This window comes from Garra rufa, chromosome 7 (genome assembly GCF_049309525.1).
Source record: "Garra rufa chromosome 7, GarRuf1.0, whole genome shotgun sequence".
In the NCBI taxonomy this organism is placed as follows: Eukaryota; Metazoa; Chordata; class Actinopteri; order Cypriniformes; family Cyprinidae; genus Garra; species Garra rufa.
The window spans coordinates 33432826-33454072 of NC_133367.1; the positions used below are offsets into that span (position 1 = coordinate 33432826).

The window sequence follows — 21247 nt, forward strand, 5'->3', positions numbered from 1 at the left end:
CGGTAACCAGTTAAACAACGTGAAAAACGCTTAACGTGGCTTAATGTATGTAAAAAAACGACCAGGAAACCCCAAGTTTCTGTCAAACCTTACGTGGAACAAACATTAACTACTATCAAAAGAACGAGCCCTTATTCCACAGATAAAGTGAATAATATCACGTTAAGCGTTTTCTCCCCCATAGAAGCCCATTATAAGGAAACAGCTTAACGTGGTTTACGTACCTCAACAGCGACCAGGGAAAACCAAACTTATGTTAAATTTCACTTATAATAAATACTTGCTGCTGTCAAAAGAACGAGCTCTTATTCAGCATATAAAGTGATCGCCCCCCATAGAAGTCCATTATAACAAACCATGTTAAGCCTTTTCCTTAATGGAGTTCTATAGGGAGAAAAGCCTGATATTATTCACTTTATATGCTCAATAAGAGCTCATTCTTTTGACGGCAGAAAGTGTTTATTATAAGTAAAATTTTAAGCCACGTTAAGCTTTTTTTTGTATAATGGACTTCTATGGGGGGCGATCACTTTATATGCTGAATGAGAGCTCGTTCTTTTGAGAACAGAAAGTGTTTATTATAAGTGAAATTTAACAGAAGTTTGGTCTTCCCTGGTCGCTGTTAAGGTAAGTTAAACCAAGCTGTTTCCTTATAATGGGCTTCTATGGGGGAGAAAACGCTTAACGTGATATTATGCACTTTATCTGTGGAATAAGGGCTCGTTCTTTTGATAGTAGTTAGTGTTTGTTCCAAGTAAGGTATGACAGAAATTTGGGGTTTCCTGGTCGTTTTTTACGTACGTTAAGCCACGTTAAGCGTGTATAAACGCGGATAAACTCTTAGTGGAAAAATGTATATCCTTTATCCAATTTGTTCCTCTTTGTGACGGAGTTTTCCTACACGACTCTTATGAGGTCGGCAAAAGTTATCTTTGGCAAACCAGCGAGGGAAGTTGTGTAGACTCTCTCCATTTTAATTTTAAATTACCCGGCTTTCTGCTGTGTTGACGTTACACAGGAAGTCTGCATACCCTGCAATTGCGTATTTCCGGTTTCTGTGAAAAAGGTCTATTAATGGCGCAAAGAATTTCGAATTTTTATCTGTACATTTTAATCAAACTCCGTGTAAAATAACGTCCAGTGTTAAGGGTAAACCTATCTTATGATTTCTTGCTCTCTCATAGTTTTGTAGAATACGTAAATGTCAATGATTTATTATGTGTAGTAGATAATCTGAGAAGAACCGTCAGCCATCTTCTAACATATAATTCTTGACATATCATTGCTGCTCTGCCTGAGATTTTTGTGGTCTTTTAATAAACTATATTTTAATTTTATCGACTATATTATGAGGTAATTTGGTTATTGAAGTACAATATTAGCTAATGACACACATATTCTTCCTTACCATGTTAGTATATGCAGTTTTTTCACAGTTTCAATTTATAGTGACCAGGTCATGATGTAAAAAAACAATTCACAAGTTGCTAACTTGCAGGGTGTTTATTAAGTATTTTTTGCATTACATCAGTTGTAAAATTCAATTAAACTGTCAAAAAAATCATTTCGTATGAACACAGCTCACATTTTCTTAAACATGAAATGTAATTCTTCAAGTTTTATTCTTCCTTGATGTGTTTATGGATCCAGGTCAGAATGTCCTCATCGATATGAATTGAAAGGGTTCCATCTGGATTGATGGGAACAGCAATGGGAAGAGGAATAGCCATTCTTGACAGTGTCATCTGTAGCAACAGGAACAAAAACAATTAGTCAGGCATGAATATATCTGATTATATCTTTGTGTGGGTCATAATTTAAAAGAAAGTTGTTTTACCTCTGGAATCCTAGCAATGACATTCAGGGACCTCTGATTTGGCAAGGCAGCAGTCAGTTCAATCTCTTTGTCAGCGTTCGTTACTCTTTCATATCTAAAGCCTGCCTTGATGGCTGCCATGGGTATGTGCTTAGACAGCCTAGTGGTGAAGGGGTGCAAAGAGAAAAGTAAATAATAAACCAGTGCCGGATTCTACACTATACATTTGTTGTTTAGTGTTCATTAACATTACTTTTTGGCATAGGTGGTGACAATTACTGGCAGCCTCTCCCATTCGACCTCTAGACGTGCAGCAGGGAATTCTCCCAGTACACCAGCCTCAGCTTTAGCAATAACTGCGTACTGTTGGCACTCTGAACCCCATGCAACCCTGGCCTGGAAAAGAAATGTATGCTCTCTTTAAAATGAGAAAGAAATCCTGACAATTTTTTAAATTGCACTTCCAGTCTTACAGTGACTTTGTGTTTGCTCAGGAGGGCTCCATCTGCACAGATCTTCATGTTGTCATTTTCAGCAATAGAGGAAAGAACAAGTTGCACTCTTGCAGTTGGCCTGTCAAAGTAAGCAGCAAACTGGTAGCCCAGGAGCTTGCGGTCAGCTCTCACAGCACGGGCAATGACAGCAAAAACAGGTGGAACAGCATTTCCGAGGAACTTGGCCTGAAACATAAACAATGAAAAAAGAGACATATTTTACACTTGGATTTTGTGTTATTTTGAACAAATGACACTAATTTATTCACCTGTTTCTGGATAGCCTCAAAGCTAGATGCAGCACTTCCACTGCTAACCGCCTTTGAGGCACCATGGGGTGCCAAGTACTGCAAGCAAAATTACATCATAGACATGATTATGCTGATGATAAAGAAACAATATTGTTAACAAAAATTGTTGTAGTAGTTACCCGATCTTTGTGGAATTTCTTGAAGGGCTCCATGACGATGGCATTCTGAAAACCATGTAAAATGACTCAATGTAAATGAATATACAGATTTATAACCAACAGGCTACATTCCACAATCTCACCTCAGTCACACGAGAGCTGGACATGGAGGAGCTTGAACTGCTGCTGCTGCTGCTGCTGCGGCTGCGGCGGCTGCTGCGGCTGCTGCTGCTTTTAGAAGAGACAGGAGCTTTTTTATCTTCAGTCTCCAGGATTTCCCTCAGTTTCAACAGGAAGGCCTTTCCTTCTGGAGTCTCCTCATCAATTAGGCTGATTTGTTTAAGGAGCCTCTCAGCAGCTCTAGGACCAACTTGGACTTCAAGCTCCAGTTTTTCGACAGCAGGACCTTCAGCTAAAGCCAAAACAAAAGACTGTAAATTATAATCACATCTGAAGAACTTTGAGTTACATGAATGTTGTCTTTTCTGTAAGTATACCTCTTGCCAGTGTAGCGCGGGCTGAGTGTTGTCCGAGTATGTAGAACAGAGGAGCATTTTTTATATAAGCAGCATTGTGCGAGTTAACCTCAATGCATCCCTTGATTTCAATGTATGGGACAGCAAGACAGAGAGTCTTGTGGAATGGAGCAGGAGCTCTCTGAGGAGCCTGATCTGGTGTCTCAGAGGACTGGAAAAAAAAATCGAAAAACTATTGCCATTATAAAACTTGAAACAAATGGGTACTCAACATACTAAAACATATCCAAATTTTACCAAATAATCAGCAGGTGTCTGGGAATTCTGCACAGCCATTTCGGGTACTAAGGGAACAATCCTCTCAGCGGTGGGCTCTTCAATGTTTCTGACCACAGCAAGAGTCTCAAAGCTTTTGGAACAAGAAAAAGGTGAGTCACATTTCATTTTTCAGAAGCCTTGTTTATGAATTTATTCAAAATGACTGGCATCACTAAGATTTCATTACCTCACAGCAGCAACATGTTCAGGAAGCTCAACAGGCAATGCTTCAACCTTGTAGTTGCCCTTGAGAATGTCTGCTCTTGCAGACACTTTTCCAGGAGCAATTGTACGGATCTTTCCTCTCGCCATAACAGCAGCTTGGATGAAGGCAGTGTTCACTCCCATTACAGCAAAGGTCTGGAGAGCAACACTGAAAAAAGAATAATGGAGATTTGTTTGTAAAACTGCTGCTGCGCACATTATCTTCATGAAATTAGCTGCAAAAGCGTACCTTGGTCTAGCTTCCGCTTGGAGTTGAACATCAGTCTTCTTAAGCTGCTCAAGAGTCATGGTTTCAATCGCCTCAGGAAGAGGAGGTGTAATGGTGGCCTGAACTGAAAGGATGAACAGAACAACATCAAACTAAGAAGTGACCCTGTCACATCTGAGTAAAGATTCTACAAATTCTAACAAAAAAACGTACCACTGAGACTTGCAGCAGCAACACCAGCAGTGTACAAACTGAACTCCATGGGCACACCAACTGCTGTTGGCAAGATACGGCGCACTTCAGCTGCAAGCAGAGGTTTGGCATACTGCCAGGCAATTCCTTCCTGTAAAGCTTTAAGGGCCGACTTCAACAGTTCACGTGGTTTGGGTCCAGTCACAATCTGGGTATTACATTTATGAGAAACTTAATTGTAAGAATCATTGATGAGACAGATCTCATAAAGATATAGTAATGTGAGAGGAGAAAAAAACTACAACACGATACCGGTATTGCTTCTTCAATGATGGTCTTGTCAACTTTGACAAAAGCTACTTCTTGTCCAAAAAATTTGATGTAGGCTGAAGCCAATGGCTGATTGGTTGGCAAGGCCTTCCAGTTTGCAAGCTTGAAGAGTTAAAACAGAAAAGTCATATACATTTTACTTGTGTCATGTTTATGATATTATTGAAAAGTTCAAAATGATATGAATCTGCAAACTTACTGTTCTCAGTGTGCGCTTAATCTTTGTGATACGGTCAACGCTTTCATCTGCAGCAGGAGATTGCAGAAGAGCCTCCTGGATTCCTTCAGTTCTTATGCCAATCTGTTTGAGGGGATCAGTTAGGTGACGACTGAATACCATGAATCAGATTTTTTTTCTCAATTTTGGTTGGCCCACCTCAATAACATCAGCAGCAGCTCCAGCCAGGTAAGCGCGTGCTTTAGCCACAACAGCTCTGGGCAGGATAGTGGCAGCATCATTGATCATGAAAGCACTACCAGCAGCTCCAATCATAAGAGGAGCTGCACAGGAACAGAGATAAGAATACAATTTATGAATACAAATGTCAGCAGAATTTGTATGCATTTTAAGAAACAACAGACCATTTCTTAGCTCTCTTAAGAAATTTCCAAGACTTACTATGATAGAAATCAATCTGAAGGGCTCTGCTGAAACGTAAACTAAGCCTGTCCAGTTTGCGGCTCATGAGCTTGATGGCAACATTAGCTGCGCCAGCACTGAAATGGACAACCATTATTACCTTGTGCTTACGTGATGTGATGAAGTAAAATATATGAAAAAATATTAGTTTTTCTTACACGGCTGCCATATCAGGAGCAGTGATTCTGGTCAAGGACTTGATGTGAGAGTAGGCAAAGCTTGCGACATGCATGTTGGTCTCAGTCTTCAAAGCACCAGCAAGACTGGTGACGAGAGCCACTGAAGGCTTGGTCTCAAACAACACAATACAAGCAACCATGCGCACTTCTGGGTGGAGAGCCCTGTCCAATACAAGCTGTAAGGCCACTGGCTGAACCTACAGTTGAAAACATTTTTAGTTTATAACTGGAAGAAATGTGCTCATTCATTCATTTTTTTAGAGTAATTAATTCCTACAAAATCTGACACTTACTAGTTTTGGCTCTTTCTTGGCAATGTTCCTCAGGGCCAAGATGGCATCAACCTGGACCCTAAGTGGCAGAGCAGTAGCTCCAGTTCTCAGTCCAGGTAGGAGCTTCATGATGGGTTTAAGACTAGCAGGATGACCAGCATTGCCCATAACTTTAAGAGCCAAAGTGATTTCAGGAATGTCATTCTTAGAAATGGCCTCTGCAGCAATCTCATGAATTGGCTGAGGAGTTTGAGGCATGTGCATTTAGACATATATTAAAGAGTAAGTCATTGAAAGAAAGTTAGAGAGGACTTGAGGTGTTTACCCTGAGGAGCTCAGCAGGGCAAGTAGGAACTTCAACACAGTGCTTGGCAATCATGGAACCATATCCGAGCATGACAACTTCACGCAGAGCTGGGATTCTGGCAATTTTCTCGTTCAAAGCCAAACTCTGTTTGACAAAATGTGGCATGATTATTTAAGGCAATATTTAAAGAGCAGCATTTTGAGTATAGTTAGATGTACCCACAGCGGTCAACTGGATGGTTTCTAGATCAGCAGTGACCATTTGCAGAGCAACCACAAGAGTCTGAATGAACTCGGGAAGGGTAAGTTCACCAGCCAGGAACTTCTCCTTGACCAGTTTAACAATGACTGGTGTGCCAACAGCAGGAAGAGCATCCAGAAGCCAGCGCCTACCAGTGTCATAGATTTAAAATATACACATACTGTGTAATATGTCTATATTCCTATACTAACTTATTGTTCACAGAATGTACCTGTAAACTGGTTTGTCCTTGAACTGAGCCCAGATAGCCTCAATATTCTCCAAGGTGGCAACACGCAGAAGCTGGATAAGCTGAACAAACTTAAGGGGAGCATCATCATGGACCATGGCCACATTGTTCGCAACAAGGTTTTTTAGGATTTCGATAATCTAGAGAGAGAAAAAGCAATGCTCAGTTGATGTATTCAGCATTATCCATGAGCTTTGATCATTAAAGACTGTAAATAATGCATTATACCTGGGCTGGTGCGTCACTGATCTTCATGAGTTGAATGGGAGTCTGAAGAATCTCAGTTGAAAACTCATACTGCAGGGATCCACGGGCCATGTAATCAGCTTTGATTGGAACAACAGGGGTCTTCTCAATCTCAACAAAAGTCAAGGTTTGTCTGAAACAAATAAGCATTTCTGAATTTTTCTGAAGCTTAAAGTTAATGTGATATGCTAGGAATATCGTTAGTTCATATTTGTTATAGAAATCTCGTATCAGTCATACCTTGCTTCCATCATTGCCGCACCATGAATCTCATTCAAGGGTGAGAACTGATGCACTTCCTCAACTGTTGCCTCAGCGATCAGTACACCGGTGGCTGCTGGTTTCATTATGTAGTTGTAAGATGCAGTTTCAATCAGACCCTTGACCCTCTGTTGAGAGATAGGTATGTGACCTTTTGACTTTTGTCATTTTCATTGAGTAAATATTTCAGTTCTTTCCAGTTTTCTTCATTACCTCTGTGCATTCAGCACATCTCTCAGTGTATGCCAAACCGACGTCCTTCATGATTCTCTCCTGGCAGTGACGCAGATCCTTAGACTTGGTGACAAAAATGTGGTTGGCCTTTAGATCCTCATTGATGACATAGTGGGTCCTGCACACTCCCTGAGCACCAGCCTTGAAGGAGAAGTCAAAAAATAAGATTGCAGAACTCAAGAAGGCATCACTAATGCCTTCAAAATTGTAATAGGATCACTTTCCTACCTCTTGCAGCTCATAGATGTTCTGGGTCTTCTTGAGGTTGAGCTGAAGGATGTTGAGGATACCTCTGTGCAAGTTCATGACTGTTGGGGAGACTCCTGCAGGGGCAAATACCTTTCCGACCACACCATTAGCATACTCAAACTTGATGGGAATCTGAAGCTGAGCAGCCAGTGCTGAGGTGAGCTTAGTGGCAGGAACAAATGGATCCCTGGGCCAAATGCCAGCATACTCGTGGAGTAGAGGATCCATAAGCTGTAAGGGGACATTTTCAGTTTAAATGACTGTAATGTTGCATTAAAGAATTGGATCATTGTAACAGTAGGGGCCAACTGGGATATTTTTTGTTATTTGTGTTTTACCTAGAATTTTTAATAGCTATTACCTTCATCAGGAAGGTGTTCTCAGTCACGGCAGTGAGGAGAACCTTGCTGTTGACTTTTATTCCTGCTCTGGCCAAACCTTCCTGAGGAAGACCGCCCAAGAGCAGAGCCTCATACTTGTAGACATAGGTCTTATCGAGCGCAAACTCGGGGACTGAAAAGAGTAGATTATTTCTCAGTCAGTACCAGAGTTTATTACATTCAAGCAGTAATGCAGTTTGAGTGACCACTTAAAAATTAATTTTCCAAATCATATTACTTACCAAGGTTGATCTGTTGACTCGCTGAAACAAACAAACAAAAACATTTTCTTAGAATTTTTTTTTTCTTAAAATTCAATTTCAATAGGTTCTAATTTTCAAAAGTTTTTTCAAAGAGGTGAAAAGAGGGAGAAGGAGAAAAAACGTATTAATATATATTTGACTTACCCACAAGGGCTACAGTCAGGGCAAGCACAACAGCTCTCATGGCTGGTGGTTTGTGAAGAACACCTCTGAGAAACAGGCCTTTTATACTGGTTTCTTGCTGACCAAGTATTAATTCTTTAAATTAATTTTTAACAGATGTATTCTGAGTATCAGATTGTAAACAGGACAAGACTTTTGTCAACTTATTTAAATATAAATATCTTTTTAAGGTTAGGTCACCCTGGCCTGTCATCATGCCATTCTTCAGGCCAATGTCCACAGTGAAATGCAGTAAAATCATTGTCTTTTATATTTAAAAAGGTAATTCCCCCCCCCAGTTTGGTCATATAATATCATGTTGGAGAAAAAAAAAACATTTTGATATGCATATAGCTATGGAGTAAGGTATATTACAGTGAACTAAATTTTTATTGGCAATTTTAATATTTTTTTGTTAACCGATCAGGCTTGAAAGCATATCTAAGCTATCAGTTTGAGGGCCAGGGTAACCTAACCTAAATCTAAAAAAAATTGTTAAAGTCCACATTAGTTTATTTATTTTATTGAAAGACATTGCATGAACTTTGGAATTGGATGTGGAGTGATCCGTGGACAGTTTTGTAATTGTTAGCAAGTCATTTTTATTAAACGCATTAAAAACGACATTAGTACAGCAACACAAAAACCACAAAGTAAAAGGCCACAGTGATAGAACTCTGAAAAAAATTACAGTGTAATTAAAAGATTTAGTAATATTTTCAAAGACGGTAAATAAAATCTTCCATCTTTTATAATTTGTCATCTATTGAGATCAACTCGGACAAACCAATTTTAGCATAGAACTGTCATCTAAAATAATGTCTCTAAATTATTGTCAAAAATAACACCAAATAAAAAAGAGGTTGAAGAACTTACAGAAGTAGTAAAGTCCTAATCTATCTCAGTCGTGTTTTATGTTATTTGCATTATTGCAGACTTCTGATTAAATTGCTTATTATGTAATACTGTAAAGTACAGCTTTTAAATGTATTGTCCAGATTAACTGACAACAAAATTTGATAGAACAAATATCATTAAACTTACTAATCCCTATATATTTAAGCAAAAGATTTATGGATGCCATTGACCAAACATAACAGAATAAAATTTAAGACCAGTTGGACTACCTTGATGAGCTTATGTTCATGTTCAAGCCATGGCAATAGTTACAGTTAAGGACTAAACTAATAGCCTTCTTAGTAAATACTGTATGAGTGAAGGCTTTGAAACATGTATCCTTTACATATTGTTTACTGTTTTGATCTTCGAAACAAAATTGCTAAAAATCTAACCATTCATTCAAGTAAAACAAATAAAAATAGAGGGAACATCACATTATGAATTAATAATACATGTAATAATACATTCTGTAATACATGTTGCCCACTATTATTAGACCCCTTTTATTCAATATATTTCGCAACCTCCAAGATAAGCTCTGAGTCTTCTCCTATAATGCCTGATGAGAATGGAGAACACCTGGCAAGAGATCAGAGATCATTCTTCAAAACAGACTATCTCTAGATCCTTCCATTGCCTCTCCTCTTCAGTTCTCTTATCTTCTATAGGGTCCAGGTCAGGCGAATGGAATGGCCATGAACCTTCATTTTGTGCTCTGTAAACCATTTTTATGTTGATTTTGATGTTTGATTTGGATCACTGTGCTGATGATCCAACCACGGCCCATTATAAGATGTTTAGTAGAAACAGTTAGGTTTGGATTTTTTATGTTGGTTTTTGATAGGATCCATGATGCCATGCATTTTAACAAGATGTAAAGGACTTCTGGCCCATGACATTAAAGATCCAGCAGTACATTATATCTGGTCATAGAACCCGGTCCCATTTCAAGTTTCAGTGGTGTCTAGCAACTGAATATGCTTTATGCTATACGAGTTTGTTTTCGGATGAGGGGAGATCATTTTTTCTAAAAGCGCTCCCAAACAACGTATGGTGATGTACTGTAGGTGCTGTTTGATCGTTTATATGAAAACAGTTGTTTTGCAACTTTTCCAATAGCGTGATAATACATGATAAAGCAACAATCGCAACATGAAGATTTGATACCATTACATGCATAGTTTTGACACCAAGCCTCAAATAATTTCTGCTGATTTGTTGGCCACTCAAACTACCCTCCTTGCTATGCATTAGGACAATATAGACACATGTCCACTTCCAGGCAGGTTCATAACGTCTCCAGTTGATTTGAACCTCTTAATTATTTCCCTGATGGTGAAAATGGGAATTTTTAATGCGTTACCTACTTTTTAACAGCCATTTTGTATAGAAAGTTCAACAATCTTTTGCTGCACTGCAAACTAGAATTATTTTCTTTGGTTTTACTATAGTGATGGATGATTAAGAGAATTAGGCCTTTGTGTTACCTCATATTTATACTCTCATGTGAAACAGGAAGTCATGGCTGGACAGTTTCATCTTTTTTGGTGTGCTAAAAAATGTTAAAATTAATGGGAATATCCTTATTAGATACAGTGGGGAAAATAATTATTTGATCCCCTAATTTTTTTGTTTTCCCCCTGATAAAGAAATGACCAGACTAGGGATACTCATTTCGGTTAATTTTCCTGACCGACAACCGCTGCTCGTTATCCGAACATTAACCGTTAACTGATAAAATTAGAATAATAAATTAGTTTAATATAAAAATAGAATGCACAAGTATCTGTGATGATACATTAAAAATACAAGCAAATGTTTTATTTTAACGTGCAAACAGCAGCATACAGAGCAACAACAAAAACTGTATTGACATATACTCAAATGATCACGCATCAGCAGCACTTCTGAACAGAGAAAATCTGAATAAAATAAAATAAAACATATAGGCCTACACTGAATATATAAATTAAATAACGATCTAATTAAGATGACAAAACTAAAACACACTGAATCCTTCTATGCGCTTTGAAGAATGGTACCGGTCTTGTTCTTCCCATCGGACATAAAAATATATAGCAGGCCAGCCTATACCTCAGTGTGCCTTTTTTTATACATGTGGACATGCTGTACGGATAGACTGGACCGCTGCCTGTGAACTGTTAGATCCGCGACCATCACAAAAATCCTTTCAATTTGCGGTTCGGGAGTTCCAACCACTGTCATATGCTTGTGGAGAAGCGCGTGTTTTACCATAATACCTAGACGCCTCATTGGCCGCTCGACGGCACGCCAACGTCGCCGCCATATTGGTCCGGGCAACGCTCCATAACTCTCATAACAGTACAAGCGAAAAGATACCTTACTTGTCAGCAACTTGGGCAGGGATGCACTTTTTTCCAGGGGTTTCAGTACAGCGTAATCGATATTGCGTCACCAGGCAGGCGTGGCCTATTTGAGAATTTGCATAGGTCACCGATCATGCGCAGTTAGGGAAAAGCAATTTGCTTCAAATACCTCCACTATTGCAGGGCTTTCGTGCACTTCATATTCATATACAGTATATTGAAATACCTGTCCACGAACGCAGGGGTTTCGTGCACTTCATAATTATATGCATACAGTGTCTTGAAATACCTGTCCACGATCGCAGGGGTTTCGTGCACTTCATAATTATATGCATACAGTGTCTTGAAATACCTGTCCACGATCGCAGGGGTTTCGTGCACTTCATAATTATATTCATATACAATATCTTGAAATACCTGTCCACGATCGCAGGGGTTTCGTGCACTTCATAATTATATGCATACAGTGTCTTGAAATACCTGTCCACGAACGCAGGGGTTTCATGCACTTCATAATTATATGCATACAGTGTCTTGAAATACCTGTCCACGAACGCAGGGGTTTCGTGCACTTCATAATTATATGCATACAGTGTCTTGAAATACCTGTCCACGTTCGCAGGGGTTTCGTGCACTTCATAATTATATTCATATAATATCTTGAAATACCTGTCCAAGATCGCAGGGGTTTCGTGCACTTCATAATTATATGCATACAGTGTCTTGAAATACCTGTCCACGAACGCAGGGGTTTCGTGCACTTCATAATTATATTCATATAATATCTTGAAATACCTGTCCAAGATCGCAGGGGTTTCGTGCACTTCATAATTATATGCATACAGTGTCTTGAAATACCTGTCCATGTTCGCAGGGGTTTCGTGCACTTCATAATTATATTCATATAATATCTTGAAATACCTGTCCAAGATCGCAGGGGTTTCGTGCACTTCATAATTATATGCATACAGTGTCTTGAAATACCTGTCCACGTTCGCAGGGGTTTCGTGCACTTCATAATTATATTCATATAATATCTTGAAATACCTGTCCAAGATCGCAGGGGTTTCGTGCACTTCATAATTATATGCATACAGTGTCTTGAAATACCTGTCCATGTTCGTAGGGGTTTCGTGCACTTCATAATTATATTCATATAATATCTTGAAATACCTGTCCAAGATCGCAGGGGTTTCGTGCACTTCATAATTATATGCATACAGTGTCTTGAAATACCTGTCCATGTTCGTAGGGGTTTCGTGCACTTCATAATTATATTCATATAATATCTTGAAATACCTGTCCAAGAACGCAGGGGTTTCGTGCACTTCATAATTATATGCATACAGTGTCTTGAAATACCTGTCCACGTTCGCAGGGGTTTCGTGCACTTCATAATTATATTCATACAGTGTCTTGAAATACCTGTCCACGATCGCAGGGGTTTCGTGCACTTCATAATTATATGCATACAGTGTCTTGAAATACCTGTCCACGTTCGCAGGGGTTTCGTGCACTTCATAATTATATTCATATAATATCTTGAAATACCTGTCCAAGATCGCAGGGGTTTCGTGCACTTCATAATTATATGCATACAGCGTCTTGAAATACCTGTCCACGTTCGCAGGGGTTCGTGCACTTCATAATTATATTCATATAATATCTTGAAATACCTGTCCAAGATCGCAGGGGTTTCTTGCACTTCATAATTATATGCATACAGTGTCTTGAAATACCTGTCCACGAACGCAGGGGTTTCATGCACTTCATAATTATATGCATACAGTGTCTTGAAATACCTGGACACGAACGCAGGGGTTTCATGCACTTCATAATTATATGCATACAGTGTCTTGAAATACCTGTCCACGTTCGCAGGGGTTTCGTGCACTTCATAATTATATTCATATAATATCTTGAAATACCTGTCCAAGATCGCAGGGGTTTCGTGCACTTCATAATTATATGCATACAGTGTCTTGAAATACCTGTCCACGAACGCAGGGGTTTCGTGCACTTCATAATTATATTCATATAATATCTTGAAATACCTGTCCAAGATCGCAGGGGTTTCGTGCACTTCATAATTATATGCATACAGTGTCTTGAAATACCTGTCCATGTTCGCAGGGGTTTCGTGCACTTCATAATTATATTCATATAGACGGTTTCATCGGGCGCACGCGCCTGGACCTAAGTTAACTTCCGGTCTGTGTTTGTTTATCTGTCTGGTTCGTGTCGCGGGCTACAAACGCAGCTAATAATGAATAATGAAGTTGGTCTCAGGTAATTGTGCTGTGGTATGTGTTTCCCAAACATTTATTTATTTGTGGCGACCTGCCACGATATAAAAACCGACTGATTTTCCAATAGACTTCGTTGAATAAACGTAATGCACGTTTAAAAATCAAACAGAGGCGTGGGTGTTTTTATATCACTGTATTTCTGAAGAAAGACTGTCTTTAGAAAATGTCATTTTCATTTCATCCTGCATAAGGCAGCGTTTTTAAATTAAGAGCTGCTTTGTCTATAGCCATTACCGGGGAAACCTCGTTTCTCGTGCTTAATGCTTAAAGCACCTCCTGCTGGCAAAGGATGAGTTTGCATTTTTAATAAATCAGTCTAATTTACGCAGCCAACATATTTTGCTTGTTATTAAAAAAATAATCTACTCTAGAAGGATTTAGCTGTTGTTATTGATTCTATTTGGATGTCTACCGGAAGTTAAGTTTGGGCCACAAAAGCGTGCATGCGCAGTAACGTTTGTTTATGTTGTTGCCGTTGAAACCGTCTATAATATCTTGAAATACCTGTCCAAGATCGCAGGGGTTTCGTGCACTTCATAATTATATGCATACAGTGTCTTGAAATACCTGTCCACGTTCGCAGGGGTTTCGTGCACTTCATAATTATATTCATATAATATCTTGAAATACCTGTCCAAGATCGCAGGGGTTTCGTGCACTTCATAATTATATGCATACAGTGTCTTGAAATACCTGTCCATGTTCGCAGGGGTTTCGTGCACTTCATAATTATATTCATATAATATCTTGAAATACCTGTCCAAGAACGCAGGGGTTTCGTGCACTTCATAATTATATTCATACAGTGTCTTGAAATACCTGTCCACGATCGCAGGGGTTTCGTGCACTTCATAATTATATGCATACAGTGTCTTGAAATACCTGTCCACGTTCGCAGGGGTTTCGTGCACTTCATAATTATATTCATATAATATCTTGAAATACCTGTCCAAGATCGCAGGGGTTTCGTGCACTTCATAATTATATGCATACAGTGTCTTGAAATACCTGTCCACGTTCGCAGGGGTTTCGTGCACTTCATAATTATATGCATACAGTGTCTTGAAATACCTGTCCACGTTCGCAGGGGTTTCGTGCACTTCATAATTATATTCATATAATATCTTGAAATACCTGTCCAAGATCGCAGGGGTTTCGTGCACTTCATAATTATATGCATACAGTGTCTTGAAATACCTGTCCACGTTCGCAGGGGTTCGTGCACTTCATAATTATATTCATATAATATCTTGAAATACCTGTCCAAGATCGCAGGGGTTTCTTGCACTTCATAATTATATGCATACAGTGTCTTGAAATACCTGTCCACGAACGCAGGGGTTTCATGCACTTCATAATTATATGCATACAGTGTCTTGAAATACCTGTCCACGAACGCAGGGGTTTCATGCACTTCATAATTATATGCATACAGTGTCTTGAAATACCTGTCCACGTTCGCAGGGGTTTCGTGCACTTCATAATTATATTCATATAATATCTTGAAATACCTGTCCAAGATCGCAGGGGTTTCGTGCACTTCATAATTATATGCATACAGTGTCTTGAAATACCTGTCCACGAACGCAGGGGTTTCGTGCACTTCATAATTATATTCATATAATATCTTGAAATACCTGTCCAAGATCGCAGGGGTTTCGTGCACTTCATAATTATATGCATACAGTGTCTTGAAATACCTGTCCATGTTCGCAGGGGTTTCGTGCACTTCATAATTATATTCATATAGACGGTTTCATCGGGCGCACGCGCCTGGACCTAAGTTAACTTCCGGTCTGTGTTTGTTTATCTGTCTGGTTCGTGTCGCGGGCTACAAACGTAGCTAATAATGAATAATGAAGTTGGTCTCAGGTAATTGTGCTGTGGTATGTGTTTCCCAAACATTTATTTATTTGTGGCGACCTGCCACGATATAAAAACCGACTGATTTTCCAATAGACTTCGTTGAATAAACGTAATGCACGTTTAAAAATCAAACAGAGGCGTGGGTGTTTTTATATCACTGTATTTCTGAAGAAAGACTGTCTTTAGAAAATGTCATTTTCATTTCATCCTGCATAAGGCAGCGTTTTTAAATTAAGAGCTGCTTTGTCTATAGCCATTACCGGGGAAACCTCGTTTCTCGTGCTTAATGCTTAAAGCACCTCCTGCTGGCAAAGGATGAGTTTGCATTTTTAATAAATCAGTCTAATTTACGCAGCCAACATATTTTGCTTGTTATTAAAAAAATAATCTACTCTAGAAGGATTTAGCTGTTGTTATTGATTCTATTTGGATGTCTACCGGAAGTTAAGTTTGGGCCACAAAAGCGTGCATGCGCAGTAACGTTTGTTTATGTTGTTGCCGTTGAAACCGTCTATAATATCTTGAAATACCTGTCCAAGATCGCAGGGGTTTCGTGCACTTCATAATTATATGCATACAGTGTCTTGAAATACCTGTCCACGTTCGCAGGGGTTTCGTGCACTTCATAATTATATTCATATAATATCTTGAAATACCTGTCCAAGATCGCAGGGGTTTTGTGCACTTCATAATTATATGCATACAGTGTCTTGAAATACCTGTCCATGTTCGTAGGGGTTTCGTGCACTTCATAATTATATTCATATAATATCTTGAAATACCTGTCCAAGAACGCAGGGGTTTCGTGCACTTCATAATTATATGCATACAGTGTCTTGAAATACCTGTCCACGTTCGCAGGGGTTTCGTGCACTTCATAATTATATTCATACAGTGTCTTGAAATACCTGTCCACGATCGCAGGGGTTTCGTGCACTTCATAATTATATGCATACAGTGTCTTGAAATACCTGTCCACGTTCGCAGGGGTTTCGTGCACTTCATAATTATATTCATATAATATCTTGAAATACCTGTCCAAGATCGCAGGGGTTTCGTGCACTTCATAATTATATGCATACAGTGTCTTGAAATACCTGTCCACGTTCGCAGGGGTTTCGTGCACTTCATAATTATATGCATACAGTGTCTTGAAATACCTGTCCACGTTCGCAGGGGTTTCGTGCACTTCATAATTATATGCATACAGTGTCTTGAAATACCTGTCCACGATCGCAGGGGTTTCGTGCACTTCATAATTATATTCATATACAATATCTTGAAATACCTGTCCACGATCGCAGGGGTTTCGTGCACTTCATAATTATATTCATATACAGTATTTTGAAATACCTGTCCACAATCACAGGGGTTCCGTGCCCTTCATAATTATATTCATATAACATTACAGTGTCTTGAAATAACGTTACCTGGCCACGATACCGTTGTAAACCATGATTTATTTTCGTAAATAGACGCTACACGTTTTACATTTCTATAACGGCTGTTTATTTGTTTTCGAAAATCGTTTAAATTTAAGATTTTAAAACATAAAAATAACCTGTATGACTGTGTTGTCCTTCATTATCCATCAGTGCTGATCCTAGGTTTTGAAATGCCCGCGCAAAAAAACTGACTTACTGCGCATGATCGGTGACCTCTCTTAATAATTTTTTTTTTAGAAAGGGGCGTTTTCCCAACGCCCCCAGGGACGCCCATTTTACGTCGTGGTAATGAAACCCCTGGAATTTAGTGAGTCCCAACTTGGGCATCTACAAACCATCGCACAGGAATAAAAACAGATCTCGGGGTATTATCTTTCACAGGTAAGACTGAACATTTGTTTCTATTTGTTTTTGGGTCATATTTAACGTTTGTTGACAGCTTTTTTACCACCAGTGACAGATTAATTAATAGCTATTAATAGCTAGCAATATCGCTAACATTAGTTAGCTGTGAAAGCTGAGGCATTATGTGAAATCATGAAGTTTAATTTAATTCTTATTAGGTTTTAATGTATATTGTAGTTTATATCATAAACGAAATTGTTTTATGAGCACAATATTCTTAATGAGTACAGTGAGCACTTTGTTATTATGCTCATTTACAAAAAGTTTATAATTACTAGATCATAAGGATTTGATAGCTTATCATAAAACTGTGGACTGATTATTATTTTTTCCCTTTTTAGCCAATTGCAAACAGGACAACACAAGCCTGAAGGAAAGCTGAAGAAAGCCTGTCAGTGGACTGTTCTCTGCATTTCCAAGAGACTAAACCTTCTCAGCCTAATATTGTATTTGCACAAGTTAAAGTCCTGTACAAGTTAATATTTCAGTCATTTTTAGACAAATATTTAAATATAACCAGTTTCTTCAGTCAATCACAATATTATAGACTGCATTTACACAGGTTGTTTAATGCTGATCTTGATTTTTGAAATGTGAAGAATAGGGTAGGGTACTATTAACTTTTTTTGTCTTCTGGGAAAAATCTATCTTTTGTAGCTTTTGAAGGTCAGTACTAAACAAAGAAAAATTATATTTAGGCAAAATAAGAAAATGTACACATCTCCTGTTCAAAAGTTTTCACCCCCAGCTCTAATGCATTGTTTTTCCTTCTGGAGCGTCAGTGAGTGTTTCTGTAATAGTTGCATATGAGTCCCTCAGTGTGAAAAGATGGATCTCAAAATCATGCAGTCATCGTTGGAAAAGGTTCAGACACACAAAAATGCTGGAAAACCAAAGAATGTGTGGGACCTGAAGGATTTTTCTGAAGAACAGCAGGCAGTTTAACTGTTCAGGACAAACAAAGGACTCATAAACAACTATCACTAAACAAAACACAGCTGTGGATCATTGGGTAACAACACGGTATTAAGAATCAAGTGTATGTAAACTTTTGAACGGGGTAATTTTTATAAATTCAACTTTTGTTTTCTCTTGTGGACTATTATGTAAACGTCTTTAATGTCAAATATCTTATTCAGGTCAGTACTAAATAAAAAAATAACATGCATGTTGTATGTATTTGGTAAAATAATTAACATTTTGCAGATTTTATGTATTTTTTATAATTTTTTTTAGTATTTTCTGTCTTTATTTTTTTACACAAATATTGTTAAACTACTTTTCATGATAGTATAATTTACTTTATAATTTACTATTCATTTATTTTTCATTATTGTTTGTTCTGTATATATAACATATTCTACTTGGTATTACTCATGTATTGTCATTCGTTTCATTTATTTATTCATTATGGTATTATACATGTGTTTGCTATTATAAATCTATTAAATTACTGTTATTGTACTGTTGTACTTGCTATTTTGTTATATTATTCACTTTACTACAACATGTACTACACACACCTTTTAATATTACAAATATCACTTTCACTATATTTTTACTGTGCACTGTATCAATGCACAATATTTCACCACTGTAACTAAGCTTTACTGGGTCAGGTACATTTGTTATTGTTTTTGTGGAGTTTATATCTGCATAGAGTGCTAAGAAAGTAGAAAGCAGACCTACCAGTGAATCACATTTTGATTGGTATTCGTTGGTTTTATTCTAGTTTCTTAATGATGGTAAATTATTAGTACTTAAATATGTATTATTTCGATTTTTCCCCACTATTTCAAAAGGAACGAGCTGTGTTCTGACCTGAAGCACAAGAAAAGCTAAAATGTTGGGGTTGAAGACAGAGAGAGCAATGGAAAAACTTAATTTTATTTATTGTACATTAAAATTACATTAAATGTATAAACCACAGTAATATTAAATTAATATTAGAACTGTTAGCTGAAAAAACATCCTAATTAACAAGGATGACAATGGTGCGCTTTCACAATTTCTTACGAAAATCAATAATTTTCCAAGCCTAATTAAATAACTTAAGACAGAGTTATTTTTAACTCCGTGTAGATCACAATCCACTGAAATCAGCTGTAAAATGTAAACGTTATCGTGTTTTTATCCAGAAAAAAACGCAGCTCCCCCGTTTACCTCCATTTGCTTTTAAGGCAGTCTTGCCCGGACAAACATGGCGGGCGCGTTGACGTATGAGGCGTCTAGGTATTATATATATATCTATGTGTTTTACAGTGTTCAGCAATAGCCAATCACAGACATACATGCTGATTTGATGATCAGTGTGGCCAATCAGAGGAGGCTATGTTACAATCCACTCTCCACTCACCACTCAAAGTGCCGGTTTTAGTTTTGTTGATTTCTGCACTTTCGCAAACTCTCTCATTAAAACAAAGAAAGTGTAGGTATTATATAAATAAGAGATGAATTGTGCAGTGTAAAGGTTATTTTATTACTTTTTAATAACTTTATGAGATTGCGATGAACTACTCTAGGATGTAGTGTTGTCACGATACTGGAATTTCTAACTTCGATACGATACCTTGAAAAATATCGATATTCGATACCATTTCCTATACCACAGAGAAAAAAAAACTGCCACAATATTAAAGGGGTAAATTTCTTTTTTAATTTAAAAATAAATATAACAAGATAACATGACAATGAGGAATGTGCAAATGTACACTGCTACAGCCCTGTTCAGCCTCTTACCTTCATTTGAGTTTGTTTCATACTTTATCTGCTGTTCAATTACAAATACAACAGGTAGTGTAGGTTGTGAGTGTGTTGTTTTTGTTGTTTAACTATTTTTTTTTTCTTTTTAGACCACACTTTTTAAAATGAACTGAACTATAACTAATCTTAGAACTTAAGTTAGGTTAAGTTAGTTAAGCTGTGTTCTTTATCAGTCAAAGCCGGTGGCGGGGTCGCCGCACTCGCCTTTCTATTTCGCTTCACTTCCTATTTAACCAGAGCGAATGAGAGGAGACAGGCACTGCGGTCACGTGTGGTGTTTGTCGCGCCTTTTGGAGAGAAGTGAAAGTGACAGCTCGGCTAGTATCGATACTTTGGGAAGTTAGTATTGGTACCGATATTTCAGTATCGATATTTATCGAAGTATCGATATTTTTGACAACACTACTAGGATGAGTGATAGTTTTCCAGTGATACATTCACTTACAAATTCACTCTCTGATAACCCAATATCGCCACTTGCCATTGAGTTGCATATACTACATCAGTTAACTAAGTAAAGGTGAAGCGAAATATGTCTGTACAGCCACACTGCACGTGTCGACACTCGCTCGTGAGTAAACAGATAACTTACAAATAGCATTATTTCTTTCACCATGCAGCAAACGTAAAAAAAAAAAAGGAAAGAAAAAAAACCCTTTAAACCGTTTGACTGATAGTAATAATCGGTTAAAATTCTTACTGTCGGTTAACGGTTAAACGGTCAATATGAGCATCCCTAGACCAGACTATAATTTTAATGGTAGGTTTATTTTAAAAAAAAAATATAGAAAAAACATATTTCAAAAAAGTTAAAAATTGATTGATGCATTTTAGAAAGTAAAATAAGTATTTGACCCCTTCACAAAACATGACTTAGTACTTGGTGGCAAAACCCTTGTTGGCAATCACAGAGGTCAGACGTTTCTTGTAGTTGGCCACCAGGTTTGCACACATCTCAGGACGGATTTTGTCCCACTCCTCTTTGCAGATCCTCTCCAATTCATTAAAGGCCGGGACACACCAACCCGACGCCAACCAACTAGCGCCGACGAAAACCGAC

At 38.1% G+C, this 21247-nt stretch overlaps 1 protein-coding gene across 1 annotated transcript; it reads right to left on the reverse strand.

The window, feature by feature from the left end:
• Positions 1 to 1488: 1488 nt before the first annotated feature.
• Positions 1489 to 8197, reverse strand: LOC141338247 (vitellogenin-like). The gene is made up of 28 exons (XM_073843790.1): positions 8134 to 8197; positions 7969 to 7989; positions 7708 to 7859; positions 7326 to 7577; positions 7077 to 7238; positions 6843 to 6991; positions 6585 to 6735; positions 6339 to 6496; positions 6089 to 6254; positions 5885 to 6010; positions 5581 to 5799; positions 5267 to 5484; positions 5088 to 5185; positions 4845 to 4969; positions 4668 to 4769; positions 4451 to 4570; positions 4160 to 4346; positions 3968 to 4070; positions 3701 to 3886; positions 3493 to 3604; positions 3217 to 3406; positions 2863 to 3131; positions 2741 to 2785; positions 2580 to 2657; positions 2290 to 2496; positions 2070 to 2212; positions 1838 to 1976; positions 1489 to 1745 (listed from the first exon to the last, which is right to left on the reverse strand). Exons 1-28 carry the CDS (start codon positions 8171 to 8173, stop codon positions 1620 to 1622), a joined length of 4044 nt encoding a protein of 1347 aa, XP_073699891.1. The 5' UTR covers positions 8174 to 8197; the 3' UTR covers positions 1489 to 1619.
• Positions 8198 to 21247: the final 13050 nt, after the last annotated feature.